This window comes from Spermophilus citellus (genome assembly GCF_964194105.1).
Source record: "Spermophilus citellus genome assembly, chromosome: 18".
Lineage (NCBI taxonomy): Eukaryota > Metazoa > Chordata > Mammalia > Rodentia > Sciuridae > Spermophilus > Spermophilus citellus.
In genome coordinates this window covers 6,818,742-6,835,926 of record NC_138200.1, presented here as the reverse complement: position 1 = coordinate 6,835,926, position 17,185 = coordinate 6,818,742, and the positions used below count along the sequence as shown (strand labels likewise).

The following is a 17,185-nucleotide window of genomic DNA, read 5'->3' as shown; positions in this document are numbered from 1 at the left end:
TCCGTGCTGGCTGCAGAGGGGTCCCGGGCCTCTGACAGCTCTCTGGTTCCCTTCCTCCCTGAGAGGCAGCCCAGCCCTGTGGTCACAATTTTAGGCCCTGGTCTGGGTTCAGACCAGTGTGGCCACTTCTTGGCTCTGTGGTGCTGGGCAAAGTGGTTGCCTCTCTGGGCCTCGGTTGCCCTATAGGTTCAGTGGGAATAGCAGTGCTGCCTCATAGCACAGCTGCTGTAGACGAAGCACCCAGAATGGGGCCTGCGTTGGGGCCTGCCAAGCGAGAGCCGCCCACCTGATGCCCCCCGCCTCCCCTCCCCTGCCCCCCACCCCCCCTCTTCCGCCCCCTGCCTCCTCTTCTGCCTTTGCTGACTATGCTGCTTTTCCCTTGTGCCTCTCCTGTCCCTCTCACCACCTTTGCTTCTGTCCTTGAAGGACCCCAAGGCCTCCTATGTGCCTGGTTCTTTGTGGCATGACATCAGGGACACGTATGAGTCAGACTGTCAGACCTCGAAGAGCTCCCTGTCCTGCTGGGAGAAGGGCGTGTGGCAGGGGAGGTGACTCAGACTGTGCATAAGGGGTACTTTGTATCATCATGGAGGGAGCTCAGAGTATTGGAGGTGCCCGGTGGAGGCACGTAACCTGCTGAGGAGCCCAGGAGGGCTTCCCGGGGGAGGTAGTTCTGAATTGATGCTTGAAGTATATGAGTGTTTCCTAAAAAAAATATTCCCTGTGCCCATAGGCGGAGGCCTGGATTTTTTTTAATATTTATTTTTATTTTTTAGTTGTAGTTGGACACAATACCCTTATTTTATTTATTTGTTTTTACGTAGTGCTGAGGATCGAACCCAGGGTCTTGCACATGTGAGGTGAGCGCTCTACCACTGAGCTACAACCACCCCCCCCCTTTTTTTTTACGGGGATTGAACCAGGGGTACATAACCCCTCAGCCACATCCCCAGCCCTTTTTTATATTTTTTGAGAAAGGGTCTCACTGAGTTGCTTGAGGCCTCTCTAGGTTGCTGAGGCTTGTCTAGAACTTGTGATCCTCCTACCTCAGCCTCCTGAGCCACTGGGATTACAGGGATGCGCCACCAGGCCCAGCAAAGCTGGATTTTTGAGCAAAGGATGCAGACCACTCATTCGTTCTGCTCCTGTTTCTTTCATTCATTCACCACACATCTGTGCCAGGCCCTTGTGAGAGACACAAGACAGAGACGAGATGGGGCACATGCTGTCATAGGAGTGGCTCAGAGCACTGTGAGAGTGCTTCCCGGAGACAGGGTTTTCAGAGTCGAGTAGGAGTTCGCCATGAGGAAAAAGTCACAGGGTCTGATGTTTCACCCATTCCCTGCGCCCTTCCTCCAGCCTCCTTCATTCTGTCCCTGTGTCAAGCCTAGGAACCCAGGGAAGTGTGGGACCCAGTTATGGTCCCTGAGTAGTGCCAGGTGGCACGGGCACTAGTAGAGGAGTTCTGGGGACTGTCACAGAAGGAATTCAGCAGAGACTTCTGTCCCCCTGGAGCCAGCATTGCTTGGAAAAATCAGATAGCCTGGGCGGTCCCTGTCCCACTGTCTTAGCATGTGCTCAAGGGACTCAGTAGAACCATTACTCCTTCAGCATCCCCTGGAGGGCGGTACTTGCTCCAGAGCACGGTGCTGACAGCCCCATCACTAACCCCCACCCCGGCCTGTGCCCACCCCTGGCCTCCTCCCTGCAGATCGTCTCTTCAGCCTCCACCGACCTCCAGGACTACACCTACTACTTTGTGCCCGCGCCCTGGCTGTCCGTGAAGCTCCTGCGGCTGCTGCAGTGCTACCCTCCTCCAGGTAACACTGCGGCCTGCTGTCCATGGCTCGGAACTCTGCCCGGGCTTTCTCTTGAGCTGGGTGGACACCTCTAGCTCTTGTGCTGCTGCAGGGGTGAGGGGCGGCTCAGACCCCAGTGCTTCCTGCCCTGGCTGGGCTCCCTACAGCGCCGCGGCCAGGGGCTGTGGCCTGTTCTACACGGGAGGAGACCAAGGGTTAGAGGGCTCCTGGCCCAGGGTCGCACAACTGGGTCAGAGGACAGTTCCTGGCTGGTCTGTTGAGGTTTTCACCTCTGGTAGGGGGGACCTTCTCCCACTGCCCACAGCCATGACAGCTGTCCTGTATGGAACTCCTGCAGTGAGCCAGGTGCTGGGCAGGGCTCCTCCACACCCCCCCAGTAGAGCTGTGAGGAATACTTGTCTGGGAGAAGAGTCCATGTTATATAAACAGGGAGACTGAGGCCTGGTGGTAAGACATGGCCATCCCAGGCAGAGTCTGACCCCTCCCTGGACACCTGGCCAGGCTCCTCCAAGCTTTCAGTGCCTCAGCCACGTGGCCTCGAGAGGCAGTGTGGGGGGACCCTGTGCTGAGGTGCTTGCACACAGGCAGTGTCACAGAACAAGTTCCCTTGAGTCAGCTGGTACCCAGCACCTGCTGCAGGCCAGGGCTGCTGTGTGCAGTCTCCACGGCCAGGTGTGCACAAGGCACCCTTGTGTATCTGCCCGTGTCTGCGTGTGCATGACTGGGTGTGAGCACATCAGCATCTGTATTGTGTGTGCACATGTCTGTCTACATGTCTGTGTGAATACCTGTGTACGTGCACACCTGTGTCCATGTGCGTCCCTGTGTATGTGTGTGTGAGTCACTAACTGAACATATGATGCAGGTGACACCAAAGGCCCTTCCCAGCAGTGAGGCCAGTGATAAATATTGTCTGGGGTCTCCTGCCTTCTCTGTGTTCCAGGAATTGCACACATGGCCCTGCTCCTGCATGGGGCTGGAGGAATCCCATCCGGTGCCAACTCTTCCACCAGGTGGCACTGGGCTACCTGCAGTTTATTTCCAGTGTGTTATGAAAAGTTTCCCAAGAGAAAAAATCCCATTACACAGACTTTATATTTTGCTGTGTCTCTACATCTGGTTCTGTTCTGTTTTGTTCTGAATGGGGACAGAGCTCTTGCCAAGCATGTTTGAGGCCCCAGGTTTCATCCCTAGCACTGGAAAAAATTATTTTTCTGAAATACTTAAAAGTAGAAATAGGGGGCTGGGGTTGGGCTCAGCGGTAGAGCACTCACCTAGCACATGTGAGGCCCAGGGTTCGACCCTCAGCAGCACCTAAAAATAAATAAATTAAGTAAAGGTATTATATCCAACTACAACTAAAAAATAAATATTAAAAAAAAAGTAGAAATAGCCAGGTGTGGTGGTACACACCTGTGATCCCAGTGGCTTGGGAGGCTGAGACAGGAGGATCATGAGTTCAAAGCCAACCTTAGCAAAGGCGAGGCACTAAGCAACTCAGTGAGCTTGTCTCTAAATATTACAGTACAAAATAGGCTGGGGATGTGGCTCAGTGGTCAAGTGCCCCTGAGTTCAATCCCCAGTACCAAAAAAAAAAAGCATAAATAAATTAACAGTTTTATCTTTAAATGTTTTGTTACATATTTGTTAAAACTGTGTGGGCATTTTCAGTCACAGCTACAAGTCTGTTGTCACACGTCGGGCTGATTCTCTACTGTTTACTTAATTTTCCCCATAATGTCTTTTAGAGTTGATGTAAAGCAGAATCTTATCAAGGCCTAAGGTTGAGTTTGAGTATTATTTCTCACTTTTTACCTGAAAGAGTTGCCTATTTTATTGCATAACATTAACTTTTGTCCTTACTATTATGAAAACTTTTCGAACTTAAAGATAGCTTTGGAGAACAGTGTCACAAATACCAAGCACTGCCATCCAGATTCAGCGGCCATTAGAGCATTGCTCTGTTTGTACCCCTCTTTGCTCTAAGACACACACTTGCCCAACGACTGTGAAAATAGATTTGCAAAAGCCAGGTCTGTGGCGCATGCCTACAATCCTGGCTACTGGGGAGGCTCAGGCAGGAGGATTGCCAGTTTGAGGCTGGCCTTAGCAACTTAGCAAGAACCTGTCTCAAAATAAAGAAGTACCTGGGAGCGGTGGCACACATCTGTAATCTCAGCCACTCAGGAGGCTGAGGCAAGAGGATCATGAGTTCAAAGCTAGCCTTAGCAGAAAGGAAGGCACTAAGCAACTCAGTGAGACCCTGTCTCTAAATAAAATACAAAAAAGGGCTGGGAATGTGGCTCAGTGATTGAGTGCCCCTGAGTTCAACCCCCAGTACCAAAAAAATAAGAAAAGAAAGGAAGGAAGGAAGGAAGGAAGGAAGGAAGGAAGGCAGGCTGGGGATATAGCTCAGTTAGTAAAGTGCTTGCCTTGAGTGTTCAAAGCCCTGGGTTCAATTTCCAGCACCACAAAAATAAATAAATACAGAAAGAAAGAAAGAAGTAAAATGGGCTGGAGAATGTTGCGCAGTGATAGAATACTTCCCTGTACTTACTTGCCTAGCATTTGTGAGACCCTGGGTGGGTTTTTGTTTGTTTGTTTTGATACTGGGGATTTTACTCAGGGGCACTCAATCACTGAGCCACATCCCCAGCCCTATTTTGTATTTTATTTAGAGACAGGGTCTCACTGAGTTGCTTAGTGTTTTGCCTTTGCTGAGGCCGGCTTTGAACTCGCAATCCTCCTGTCTCGGCCTCCCCAGCTGCTGGGATTACAGGCCTGTGCCGCTCGTTGTGCCTGGCTACCACTTTTCTTTTACTCTTAATCCCCACTGCCACACAGACCCCTTTTGGGAGAAACCAGGACAATTGTGTCCCTCAGTGTGTCCCACATTTTACATTTGGCCAATTGGCCTTTGGGTGACTTTTAGCTGTTCTGTAAATTTCCCAATAGATTTGGGGCTGATGTTTTTGCTAGAACACCGAACAGTGATTCTGTGCACTTGAGAGCACATCACATTTCAGGATATATCAGTGACTGGAGTTCCTGTGGGCTTCTGGCTGGCATCCCTCAGTCTCAGCAGAGGGGGAGCTCTGGGGGCACTGGGGCGCTTTCCCACGGTTGAACTCCTAGCCCCCGCCTGGGCATGCACACCATGGTCTTCTAGGCCAGCGGCTGAGGGCCAGTGCTTTGTGCTGGGCACGCAGATGATCCTTGGGAAGCTCTAGGGTTGGGAGTGCTTTCTTAGTCCCGGGAGAATTCTAATGAGCACCGGGCTGCACAAGGGAAAAGTAAGGCTCGCAGGGGTGGAGCCTCTTGCCCAGCGGAGTCATGGCAGAGGGGCTGAGAGCTTGATCTCAAGTCTAGAGATGGATTCTCTGTCTCAGGGGTGCCTTCTGTCCCTTCCCCTGCTGGGCTGGAGACTTGAGAAGTGTTGAGGAAGCAAAGGCCCTGGCCTGGAGCTGCAGGGATCCCCAGGCTCAGAAGCAGCCTGAGCTCTCCCCCTGAAGAGGAGAGCAGTGGCAGGGCTGCTGCCTCACTGGGAGACCAGCTTTGTGTGGTGTGTCCCCTGTTTCCCAGAGGATGCGGCTGTGAAGGGACGGCTGGTGGAATGTCTAGAGACCGTGCTCAACAAGGCCCAGGAGCCTCCCAAGTCCAAGAAGGTGCAGCACTCCAATGCCAAGAATGCCATCCTCTTTGAGACCATCAGCCTCATCATCCACTATGACAGGTATCCACCGGGCTGCTGAGACTGGAGGCCTGGACCCCTGGGTCCGAGGGAGGAGGGCTGGGCCTGGACCCCTGGGCCAAAGGGAGGAGGGCTGGAACCTGGTAAGACAAGGATGGAGGTATCAAATGTTACCCCACAGAATTTATGCTGGGGCTCTGCCGAGGAGGCAGAATTGCTGTTGGCCTTTATTTGGACTCATCTGGGTCCCCAGGAAGGTCAGGACCAGGATGTAGGGGTGGGCAGAAGTTAAGACCTGGATCCTGGGGGAGCAGTGAGGCCTGGAATCCACGACTTCTGCCTCACGTCCCATCTCCGTTCCTCCCCTGCCAATCCTCCCTCATGCCCTGCCTGCGATGCCAGCGAGCCCAACCTCCTGGTGCGGGCCTGCAACCAGCTGGGCCAGTTCCTGCAGCATCGAGAGACCAACCTGCGCTACCTGGCCCTGGAGAGCATGTGCACACTGGCCAGCTCCGAGTTCTCCCACGAGGCTGTCAAGACCCACATCGACACGGTCATCAATGCTCTCAAGGTTTGGCCTTGCAAAGCCTGCCCTGGGCCCTTGACCCACCTCAGTCGCCCTTGAGTGGCCAGCACTGTGCCCCAAGGGAGCTTAGAACCCAGCCTGACCCTGCTGTCTTCCCTCAGACGGAGCGGGATGTCAGTGTTCGGCAGCGGGCAGCCGACCTCCTGTATGCCATGTGTGACCGGAGCAACGCCAAGCAGATTGTGTCGGAGATGCTGCGGTACCTGGAGACGGCTGACTACGCCATCCGCGAAGAGATTGTGAGTCTGAAGTGGACTGGAGCTTGGGCTTCTGGGTCAGAGAGAAGGCCCGGGACCTGGACTCCTGGGTCTCCAGATGAGGACAGTGGTGAGCCAAGACCCAGGTGAGTCCAAGCTGCTCCCGCCTGGTCAACCAAAAGCCTCTCCTGCTCCCTTCCTGTGGCAGGTACTGAAGGTGGCCATCCTGGCTGAGAAGTATGCGGTGGACTACAGCTGGTACGTGGACACCATCCTCAACCTCATCCGCATTGCTGGTGACTATGTGAGTGAGGAGGTGTGGTACCGTGTGCTGCAGATTGTCACCAATCGTGATGACGTCCAGGGCTACGCCGCCAAGACTGTTTTTGAGGTCAGCATCCTTCACTGTGACCCCCATGTCAGGACAGATGCTGAACAAGGACAGCTGGGCTGTGGGACCCAGGCCAACATCCTGCTTCTGCCCCTGCACTGTGCCCCCAGCTCCATGCCTTCGCCCCTCTGGACTACCCAAGGCACAGGACCTGTGGCTTCTTGAGCCTGATAGAGAGTCCACAGAGCATAGTTGTGGCTGCCCAGCATGTAGTGTTCCATCCATGGGTCTTGGTAGTTTCCATTTCCTGTGCCCAGGGAAGGAGGCCCAGTGCTGCCCCATTTTCCTCCCTGTGTAAGCGTGGGCCAGTCCTTAACCTTTCTGTGCCTGTCGCCCTATCTGTAGTCCCACCTGTTAACAGCACTCAGGGCCTAGTCCTGTGCCTGGTGCATGCAGTGCACAAAGCCACTGACCCTCTCCTTCTTGTCTTGGCCTCCTCCCCCCAGGCCCTCCAGGCCCCAGCCTGTCATGAGAATATGGTGAAGGTTGGTGGCTACATCCTCGGGGAGTTTGGGAACCTAATTGCTGGAGACCCCCGCTCCAGGTGAGGGAGCCTCAGGCTGGGGGGTGAACACCTGAGCTTCTGAGGGGTCCAGAGCTTGGGGAACCTCTAGGAGTCTCAGGGCTGATAATGATGGGTCGCCGGGAATTCCCTTGGCCTTTCACTCCAACCACCTGACCCGGTAAGAGAGAACCCAAGTCCCAGGAGTCTGGGACAGGATGATGCAGTGACCGCTGGCCTGGGGAGTGTCAGCCCCTTGGGCCAGCCCGTGGTCCTGGAGAGGGCTCCCGGGGGAGGCAGCTCCTGAGGGGTTTGTGCAGGGTGGTGGTGCCCAGCTACTGCTGACCCAACCCCTTGCTCAGCCCCCCAGTGCAGTTCTCCCTGCTCCACTCCAAGTTCCACCTGTGCAGCGTGGCCACACGAGCCCTGCTGCTGTCCACCTACATCAAGTTCATCAACCTCTTCCCTGAGACCAAGGCCACCATCCAAGGCGTGCTGAGAGCCGGCTCCCAGCTGCGCAACGCCGACGTGGAGCTGCAGCAGCGCGCCGTGGAGTACCTCACCCTCAGTTCGGTGGCCAGCACGGACGTCCTGGTCAGCGTCTGCCCACCTCCACGGGTCCTCCCTCTTCTTAGGACTGAGGGCCCCTGCCTGACCCACCCATCCCCCCGCAGGCCACAGTGCTGGAGGAGATGCCACCCTTCCCCGAGCGCGAGTCCTCCATCCTGGCCAAGCTGAAGCGCAAGAAAGGGCCAGGGGCCGGCAGCGCTCTGGATGATGGCCGAAGGGACGCCAGCAGCAATGACATCAATGGGGGTGTGGAGCCCACGCCCAGTACCGTGGTGAGCCCCACAGAGCGGCCCACATGCTTGGCTGGGGCTGGGTCCCACAGTGGCCGCCTCGGCTCAGCTTCACCCCCACCTCTTACAGTCCACACCTTCGCCCTCCGCCGACCTCCTGGGGCTGCGGGCAGCCCCTCCCCCAGCGGCACCCCCAGCTCCTGCAGGTGCTGGGAACCTCCTGGTGGACGTCTTCTCTGATGGCCCGACTGCCCAGCCCAGCCTGGGGCCCACCCCTGAGCAGGCCTTCCTCAGGTACTGCTGCCTGGCTCCCCTCTCCCTGCCCAGTGCTGGCCCCTCAGCTTCTGCCCCGTTTCTGCTCAGCCCCTCCCCACACTCCTCTGTCCCTGATGCCTTTGCCAGCCCCATGCTGCCTCCCTCTGGCCACCCTGTGTTCTCTTTCCCATCACCATTTCTTAGTCTGCTCTTCCTTTTCTCCTTCCCTCTCCCTTTCTCTCTCTCTTGACCCTTTTGCTGCCTCTCTGGGATTGGCTGCCTGCCGCACCTGTCTTCTCTGTCTGCTCTGGGATTGGATGGCCCAGCGAGCTGGAGCCGCCTGCCCCTGAGAGCCCCTTGGCTTTGCTGGCCGACCCAGCTCCAGCTGCTGAGTAAGGGGTGGACTCCGGGTGGGGGCAGACTCTGGTGGTCCCAGGGTGGGCTGGGGACTGGGCACTCTGGTCAAGGGGTTTCTGATGATCAGCAGAGGCAGGGATTGGAGGAAAGTGAAACTTGAGGCCCCCTGGTGGGGCGCAGGCATTTGCCAGGGTCCCATTTGCGTTGGTGGCAGCTGCTGGTCTGATTCTAGAGTTCTCTGAGGTTCTTTGGAGAGGCTGGGCATGTGAATTCTGGGGTTCTGACCTTCTCGGGCTTGTGTCTTGTACCCTCTTCCTCCAGCCCCCCAATTTCCTTCATGTCTCACTCCTCTCCCCCTCCCCAGCCCAGGTCCTGAGGACATCGGCCCTCCCATCCCTGAAGCTGATGAACTGCTGAATAAGTGAGTCCCAGGAGAGATGGGCAAGGGTGACAGGGACAAGTGGGGAGTCCAGGCCAGGCACCCTGCCATCCTAAACTCCCCACCATCCCGTCCAGGTTTGTGTGCAAGAATAACGGGGTCCTGTTTGAGAACCAGCTACTGCAGATTGGAGTCAAGTCTGAGTTCCGGCAGAACCTGGGTGTGTCCCACTGCCCTATAGGGAAAGGGTTGGTGGGAGAACTTGGCTTGGCTGGTGGCCAGGGATGAGGTCAGAACTCAGATGGAGCCCCGCTTCCCCACCCACCCCAGGCCGCATGTATCTCTTCTATGGCAACAAGACCTCAGTGCAGTTCCAAAACTTCTCGCCCACCGTTGTCCACCCGGGAGACCTCCAGACTCATATCCTCTCAGGCCTGGCCCACTAGGAAACCGAGAGACCGACGTCCAGACTTGTTTAGCCCTAGTACTGTGAGACCTTGGGCATGTGGTTACATCTCTTGAGATTTGGTGTCATCATCTTTAAGTTGGGCTTCTGGATCTCTTCCCCCAGGGACAGATGATAATGAATGATGTGCAGGAGACATGACTTTCGGAATCGCAGCTGCCCTCGTCCTTATTTTGTCCCTATGAGGCCTCCCATGCCCTGATGTGGTCCTGTGTCAGGCTTCATGCCTGCACTGCCAGTGCCTCCAGCACTTGGGAGCCACAGCTGGCTCTAGGTCCCCCCCCAGGGACTTCTCTGTGGAACTTGGGCCGAGTCACTTTGCCTCTCCTAGCCTTCCTAACCCTTCTGCGGGGCATAGGTCTTCCTCTTCCTTCTCATAGGGCTGCTCTGGAAGATCAGAGCAGTTGAAAAACTCTGGAAGCGTGTCTGGCGGTGCCAGTCTTCTCCCCCTTCTGTGAAATTAGAGGGGCTAGACCCCTAAACTCAGAGCACCTTTTCAGTTTTGTGCTTCATTAATCTGGGGGCAGTTCTGTGCAGCATATGGGTTAGGGTGGGAGTGCTGTGACCCGGCCTTGTAGGTGGGTAGATGACATGATGGCAGGTGTGAATGACACAGTGACCACACTAATGGCCACCATCTGTGTGTAACAGACAAGTACTTGTGAAAAATTTTCTCATTGACTCCTGAGGACATTGTACACATGTCCATCTTGCAGATGAGGACAAGAGAGATTAAGTAGTTTGCCCACAGTCACCAACTGGTGAGAGCAGGGAGTCAGCGCGGGTCCCCACCTCCCAGCCAGTAATAGAGCCACAATAAAGGCCTCCAGTTCAGAGAGGCAGCTAGGTGGCTCCAAGGCTTCTGCCTAGGAGCTGGTTTTTGCCTTCGGGGCTCCTCAAAGGCCAGAAATCCAGGGTTGTGGCCAAGATCCCCTTAGGGCATCCCACCAGTACCCCTGGCTTCCTTGACCTTTGGGGGACACAGCTGGCTGTGCAGACCAAGCGCGTGGCCGCGCAGGTGGACGGCGGAGCGCAGGTGCAGCAAGTGCTCAACATCGAATGTCTGCGGGACTTCCTGACGCCACCCCTGCTGTCGGTTCGCTTCCGGTGAGTTGCTGGGCACTGGCACAGCGCTCCTAGGAAGGCAGGGCTTCCAGGGTGAGGGTGCGAAGCCTGAAGGGGCCCTTCCTCTCCTGCCAGGTATGGTGGCACCCCGCAGTCCCTCACCCTAAAGCTCCCGGTGACCATCAACAAGTTCTTCCAGCCCACGGAGATGGCGGCCCAGGACTTCTTCCAGCGTTGGAAGCAGCTGAGCCTGTGAGCAGCAGGGGCAGAGTGGCTGGCCTTAGCTGGGGGTGCGTGGGGGGTGCCAGGTCCCTGACTCTGCCTCCCCTGCCTCCCAGCCCGCTGCAGGAGGCTCAGAAAATCTTCAAAGCCAACCACCCCATGGATGCGGAAGTTACCAAGGCCAAGGTGAGGCTGGGGGCACGCGTTTGCCCGCAAAGTGATTGCTTGACTTCCCTGAGCCTGTTCTGCCACCTGTACGGTGGGATCAGTTCCCTTAAACAAGGATTTGGGAGACAGGGATGTTGTTGGGAGCTTGCAGAGCTCTGGCACTGACAGCCTCTCCCCCACACAGCTTCTGGGGTTTGGCTCAGCTCTCCTGGACAATGTGGACCCCAACCCTGAGAACTTTGTGGGAGCTGGAATCATCCAGACGAAAGCCCTGCAGGTGGGCTGTCTGCTGCGGCTGGAGCCCAATGCACAGGCTCAGGTGCGTTTTGCTGAGGGAGGCCTGAGGCCAGGGCTGACTCCTAGGCTGACCTGTACCCTCAGTCTGGGTGCATCCTGTACCCCAGTCTCCTTGGCCTTGCTGTTTTAATCCCATCCCCCTCTTTGACACGGCCTGTGTTCCTGCTTCCTCCATCTTCCTCCACACTCTGCTCTTCCTTACCTGATTTCTGCCTCTCCATGTCTTCCCCACCTTTCTTGTTCCTTTATCCTTCCCTCATTTCTCATCTTCCCTGTGTCGCCCTCTCCTGGGCTCTCTCCCCTCTGGCTTCTGTTTCCTCTGAGTCCTTCCCCAATGTCCCCATCCAGATGTATCGGCTGACCCTGCGCACCAGCAAGGAACCCGTCTCCCGCCACCTGTGTGAGCTGCTGGCCCAGCAGTTTTGAGCCCTGGACCCCGCCCGGGGGATGTGGCCATCACCAGGCAGCCCTAGAACTGAGGCAGCTGTGGTGGGTGGGGCAGTGAGGGGACCTCCACTGGCGACAGGGAAGACCCCGGGGGTAGGGGGATGCCTGGGACCTTCCTCCAGCCTTTTGTATTTTTATTTTTGTTCATCTGCTGCTGTTTACATTCTGGGGGGGCAAGGGGGAGCCCCTCCCTCCCTTCCCCCCCAAGCACAGAGGGGAGAGGGGCCAGGGAAGTGGGCGCCTCCTCCCCTCCCACCCCTCCCCACCGTTGCCCCTCCAACCCGTCCCGTCCAGGGGCTGTGTATTATTGTGAGCGAATAAACAGAGAGACGCTAACAGCCCCGCGTCTTTGCTGGCTGTCCGTCCTAGGTGGTTCAAAGGAGCGGGCTGAGGGTGTGCAGTGTGTTGGTGGCCAGGCTTCGCAGCCCATGGGTGGGGCTCTGAGGAGCCAGCAGCAGCAGCAGCAGCCGCAGCCCCAGCTGCAGAGCTATCAGTCGCAATCCCGTGCCTGGCTCCTCGGGACCCAACACAAGGTAGCAGGCTCGAGGCAGCTGGGCCCGGCTGACATCATCCTCCACCTTTTCCAGTGGCTCTGGGAAAGGACAGGGAGAGCTGAGGCAACCAGTGGGACTCAGCAAGGGTACTAACCTTGAAAGCTACTCCCCACCCTAGGCCCAGGTTTGGAGTCTGCGTGGACTCCCCGGCGCAGGCTTTGGGGCCTCCTTCCAAAGCAGGCCTTCCAGTTCAGCTGGCTGTCCTTAACCTGAAGAGGGCCAGTGGCTTCCTCCCTCCGCTCACACTCTTCCCGCCCAGCCTTGGTCCTTGTTTTTCCAGGAATCCTGTGTGTGGCACTAGGCAGTCCTCTTGGTAACACAAATAGCAACATGCAGGTGATACCACAAGCTAGACAGTAGGTTGTGACACCCAAGCTGGAGCTTCATGGAGCAGCTGACGGGAGAGCTCAGAAGGGGTCTAGCCTCAGATGACCCTGCACAGATGTGCTAAGTTAATTGGGTCTTCACAGGGCTACACTGTCATCTGGTCCCTTCCTTCTCTGGGGCCTCATGGATTCTGTGACGACCTTTTCTTTCTAACCCGAGTCTGCAGAAGCCTCACTCCCCACACTGGGCAAAGCTGTGCTTTTAGCTGTAGTGTGGAGTGTCCGGAGCCTGTGGATAGGGGAGCCTGACCACTAGGGTCTGAATCATGGCTTGGCCCCTTACCAGCCGAGCTTCAACCTCCTGCCCTTCAATATGGGAACAGTGACAGGACAGGGTGACCCTCACCTAGAGTGGGTCCTTACATTTAAAAATACTGACTAGAGAAAAGGCCTTGTGGTCATTATTATCAACTAGTAGGATTAGCCAAGAAAGTCTGAAGCCAGGGAGGCTCCACACCCTCCCTTCTGCCTGTGTCAATGCTCTGCTCAAGGGGAACCGCGGCCAGCGGGGCTGGGTTTTCCTCGGTCTCTCCAGTGTCCCCTAGCATCGCCTCTCACCTGGTGGGAAGTGTGTGCTCGTGACTAAGGCGTAGAAATGGCGGAGGAGGCGCCTGCGCTGTTCTGGAGAAGGTCCTGAAGGGTTGAAGAGCCGGTGATGGGGGGGGCCCTCCTGGGCCCCCCGCTCCCCCCATCAGCCCTCGTCCTCGGTCACCTTTATCCCCCAAAGGCTCCACGGTAAAGAGGCAACGTTTCAGTTCCAGGTGGAGGAGCAGCAGTCTGGGGGAAAAGAGATGTCAGGGCCAGAAGAGAGGGAATGAGGACCGCCACCCCACTCCCCGCCAAGCCCTACCCGAGGATGTCCTTGTGCAGGGGGAAGCCGTCGGGCAGCCCTCGGGGGCCCAGCGGCAGGCAGGCCCGCAGCGGGTCCAACACTGGCTGCCACCAGCGCTCCAGAAGCTGCAGGGGGCGTGGTCAGGTGGGGGCGACAGAAGAAGAAAGGAGCGCAGGACGACCCTGAGGGGCGAGGCAGGGACCAGGGAAAGGGGGCGTGGGAAAGCTAGGGCGAAAATGATTGGTGCGCACTGGGAAAAGGGCGGGCCCGGAGGGAAGAAGCCGCTGGAGGGGGCTCAGGTAGAGAGTGTCAGCAGGTGGGGAGCCTCAAAGGCCTCCTGATTCACCTGAGGATCCAACTGGCTGAGGGGCGGGCGCGGACCGCAGAGCAGACACAGCTCCAAACCCGGTAGCAACGTCAGGGTCAGGAGCCGATGCGGGACCTGAAGCAGGTGATAGGGTGAGGGCTCTAGGGGCCACCCCTGGCGCACTTGCCCCAGGGCACAGATCCTGCTGTCCTGCCTACTCACCGTGGGACTCCCGTGGGGCAGGTACACTGGGTAGTCCCGAGCGGCCTGTGGTGGCAGGGATCCCACCAACCAGGGGAGCAGCACGGCCTCCGGTGTCCCCAGTCGCCACCATCCCTCTGTCGCTGACACCACCCGGCCTGACACCATCAGACTGACAAAGCCTGTTCCCATGGCTTCAGCAAATCCAGAGAGAGCTTCCTGGGAAGGGAGGCAGACAGGAAGCCAGGAGTCAAGAGCAGGGGCAGCAGTGACCCCCGACGTGCAAGTGCAAGGAGGGGAAGGAGACCCACATACACTGTTCAGAGACTGCTGAGTGGCCAAGCTTACGTCTCACCCTCTCTGAGTTCCTTCACCTTTCTTGTGCAGTCACAATCCACAACTCACACTGTGAGGCTTGGTTAAACTGACCAGCCTGACCTGTGCATGCTGAAGCTGATGCTTTTAACAGCAGTAGCTAACATCTGATGATTCCTATTATGGGCCAAGTAGACACAATCAATGAACTATTGAAGCTCAGAGAGGTCAAGTCACCAGAGGAAAGTCACACTGCTAGAAGGTGGCCATACCAGGTAAATGAACAAAAGCAGTGTTTGGGGAAAGGTAGATGGAAATTCACCAAGTGAAGGAAGAGCATGTTCCAAGGTTGGGAAGCTGGAAAGATGTTGGATTTTGTGGGGCTGGAGAGACAGGTGGAAAGATAGTTTGTGGATTTTGTAACAGCTTGGCAGGTACCAGATTCTACAAGCCCTAAAAACCAGGCTGAAGGGCTGGCAGCTTGTCCCAAGTGGAAGCCATGGAGAAGCTGTGGGCAGGGAAGGGGCAGAGCTGATTCTCAGTGTATAAAGATTCTTCCGGAGCCAAGCAGGGGCTGGACTGAGGGTCAGAAATATAGGAGTTTGGACAATGGTCCAGGGAAAGAGGATGAAACTGAACCAGAGCCACAGGGACAGATTTAGGAGTTTCCATGCCTTGCCAATACCTGCAGGAGAGGCCCCTCTGGAGGAATCACGCAGTCTACACACTGGGTCAGGTCTCCGATGAGTTCTGAGTCCCCCAAGAAGCTATCGATGAGGTGATAACTGGCCTGGCAGAGGGAGAAGGGAGAAACTGGACCCAAGTGGGTCCCAGATCTGCTACTTCTTCCAGAGAAAACTGGCAATGCTGGGACTAGCTCCAAGGTCAGATAACCAAGTTGCCCCCAAAACGATGGGGTCTTGCTGCTCCAGAGGCTGCTGGAGTGTAGTCCCCAAATGGCAGGACATAGGCAACTTAGCTTCCCATCCTGTCCTATAGCCTCACCCTCAACTCCTTCTTCAGCCTCTCTACGTTGCGGATGTTGGTCAGTTCTTCAAGTCCCACAAAAAGAACCTAGAAGAACCACATAGGAGAGCAGGAAATCCTTGACAACAGTCCTACTAGAGGAGACAGTACCTGAACTCCCCAGTCTGAGAGACAACTGGTACTGAAGACCAGAATTCCTGGGTTCTGGGGAAGGAGGAAGTTGGGAGCTTGGACTTCGAGGTCTGAGGGAGAAGGATGCTAAGAGCTCAAAGCTCTGGGTTTAGAAGAGAACTGGGGATTCTCACCATGGCCCCGAATACCATCTGGAGTAGTCTCTCCAGCTTCAGCTCCGAGGTGCCCTCCTCGGATGACAGAACAATGAGGGTGATGCTGTGGGAACCGAAGATGAGAAGGAAAAATGAGTCCAGGCCTGGGAAACAGGACAATAGGTAGAGTCTGATCCTTGATCCTAGAATATTAGTTACATCCTCCCTCAGCCAGTCAGGTATCCAAGAGTAACTAGATTGTCAAAGATCCCACAGCCAGAGGAACAGCCGCAAGGCCTCTGGGGTCTTCTTCAACATGGGCTGTCATCACCCAGGCCTGTACCCACCCCAAGCTCCCTCCTAAGACCTGTCATGGAAGCTTTTCCACACCACGGTTGTGTCCTTGGTCCTTGCAGAGCTCAGCTGTACCTCCAAATTCTGCCCGAACATATGAACTCCATTGAGGGAGCCAATGACAGAGAACGGGAGCTGGGGAGGAGTTGGAGGCATTAGACAAGAGCACCACCCCAAGACTCCTCCTAGATACCCAAGTGTCTGTGCTCCCGAGCCCCTCCCTTTCCATATCTCCCGGTAGCCCCTCTTCCAGGAGCCAGGCTTATTGTCCCCCTTGGATATCTGAACTCAGACCGGAAGTTTCCCCAAACCCTTCTCCCTTCAAGATTTGGAGTCTAACACACCCTCACCCCCTTCTATTTAAATCCCACCTGCTGACGGGAGGGGGCGCCGCCGCGGCTGCTCCTGCAGAACAGGGGGACCCCGCTGGAGGCCGCGAGGCACAGCAGATGCACGGAGCCGCCGGTACCCTCCTCTCCCATTTGGACCCACCCCCCGCCGCGGCGTGGCGCGCGATCACCCCCTGGGGCCCCCAGTGCTGGTCTGGGAGCTTGGTGGTAATCACACTAAGTCGGCCTGCCGTCCGGAGCCGCCAGAGGGCGAGATGGGAAGCTAATCAGTAGACGACTGAATTCCCGCCTTCCATCCAACTCAGCTCCGCTTCCGCCCCAGCCGGAAGTCACATTACCCCCAACAAAGATGACGGCTAATTGTATGGCAAAGTTTTATACTTTCTTCCTGCCCCGGTTGTTCACTTATGTAACGAGAAGAATGAAGTGGATTTCGTGAAGATGGTGATAGTGCCAAAGTGTTGCCTAGCAACTATCCTACGGGCTCTAATAACTTATATTCTAATTAAAACAAAACTTGCCCCGATCAAAGATGGCGACGGTGGTAAGGTGTTGCCTAGCAACCACATTCCCTCTGGATTTCCATTTCGTGGTGATAAACATTGTGCCCCACTTAAAGATGGCGACCGTGCAAGCTGTTGCCTAGTAACCACCATTCACTCTAATTTCCATTGTGAAAGGAAAAACAGCCGAGCCCGGCTCAAAGATGGCTGCTTGTCCAAGTCCCAGCACCCTCCTTCGGGCAATATCGGAAAAAAAACCCCACACACTTTTGAAAGTGGTTTGGTCCGGGAAGCGTTGCCTAGTAACCACCGAAGGAGATAGTTGTTTTTGTTAATAGAAAAAAGGGAACTCTTTATTCTCCCGAATCATCAAAATTACATTACTTTCATAACACATTTATATATGACAGTGTACAATGTAAAATAAGAAAATACTACTTCCCAAATTCTTTCTCTAAAATAAACAACAAAAAATGTACAGAATGCA

At 55.9% G+C, this 17,185-nt stretch overlaps 2 protein-coding genes across 6 annotated transcripts in view; one reads left to right on the top strand and one right to left on the bottom strand.

Moving 5' to 3' along the window:
* The window catches only part of AP2A1 (adaptor related protein complex 2 subunit alpha 1), a 33,347-nt gene extending 21,368 nt beyond the window's left edge, over positions 1–11,979 (top strand). Inside the window, exons 7-24 of one of the 2 annotated variants that reach the window (XM_081274144.1) lie at positions 1,712–1,820; positions 5,403–5,553; positions 5,914–6,082; positions 6,199–6,336; positions 6,503–6,685; positions 7,132–7,229; positions 7,550–7,781; positions 7,862–8,029; positions 8,118–8,281; positions 8,569–8,634; positions 8,964–9,020; positions 9,116–9,198; positions 9,309–9,399; positions 10,429–10,551; positions 10,645–10,761; positions 10,848–10,917; positions 11,084–11,218; positions 11,545–11,979. In XM_081274144.1, the coding sequence (XP_081130270.1) occupies positions 1,712–1,820; positions 5,403–5,553; positions 5,914–6,082; positions 6,199–6,336; positions 6,503–6,685; positions 7,132–7,229; positions 7,550–7,781; positions 7,862–8,029; positions 8,118–8,281; positions 8,569–8,634; positions 8,964–9,020; positions 9,116–9,198; positions 9,309–9,399; positions 10,429–10,551; positions 10,645–10,761; positions 10,848–10,917; positions 11,084–11,218; positions 11,545–11,622 (2,232 nt within the window). In that variant the 3' untranslated portion in view covers positions 11,623–11,979. The remainder of the gene's footprint in view (positions 1–1,711; positions 1,821–5,402; positions 5,554–5,913; positions 6,083–6,198; positions 6,337–6,502; positions 6,686–7,131; positions 7,230–7,549; positions 7,782–7,861; positions 8,030–8,117; positions 8,282–8,568; positions 8,635–8,963; positions 9,021–9,115; positions 9,199–9,308; positions 9,400–10,428; positions 10,552–10,644; positions 10,762–10,847; positions 10,918–11,083; positions 11,219–11,544) is intronic. The other variant, XM_081274145.1, reaches the window with a different exon arrangement.
* A 37-nt stretch (positions 11,980–12,016) lies between these two features.
* Positions 12,017–16,515, bottom strand: FUZ (fuzzy planar cell polarity protein). 4 transcript variants are annotated; one of them, XM_081274148.1, is made up of 11 exons: positions 16,217–16,515; positions 15,859–15,980; positions 15,531–15,615; positions 15,244–15,312; positions 14,924–15,028; positions 13,945–14,142; positions 13,762–13,857; positions 13,434–13,540; positions 13,296–13,360; positions 13,142–13,216; positions 12,017–12,286 (listed from the first exon to the last, which is right to left on the bottom strand). In XM_081274148.1, the coding sequence occupies exons 1-11, from the start codon at positions 16,325–16,327 to the stop codon at positions 12,018–12,020; spliced, it is 1,302 nt and encodes a 433-aa protein (XP_081130274.1). In that variant the 5' UTR covers positions 16,328–16,515; the 3' UTR covers position 12,017. The 4 variants fall into 4 exon arrangements, 3 of the variants coding, with proteins under 3 accessions (XP_081130274.1, XP_081130272.1, XP_081130273.1); XM_081274146.1 differs by having other exon boundaries at positions 12,017–12,235; positions 16,217–16,512; XR_014019641.1 differs by lacking the exon at positions 13,434–13,540 and having other exon boundaries at positions 12,173–12,235; positions 16,217–16,508.
* Between the last annotated feature and the right edge of the window lie 670 nt (positions 16,516–17,185).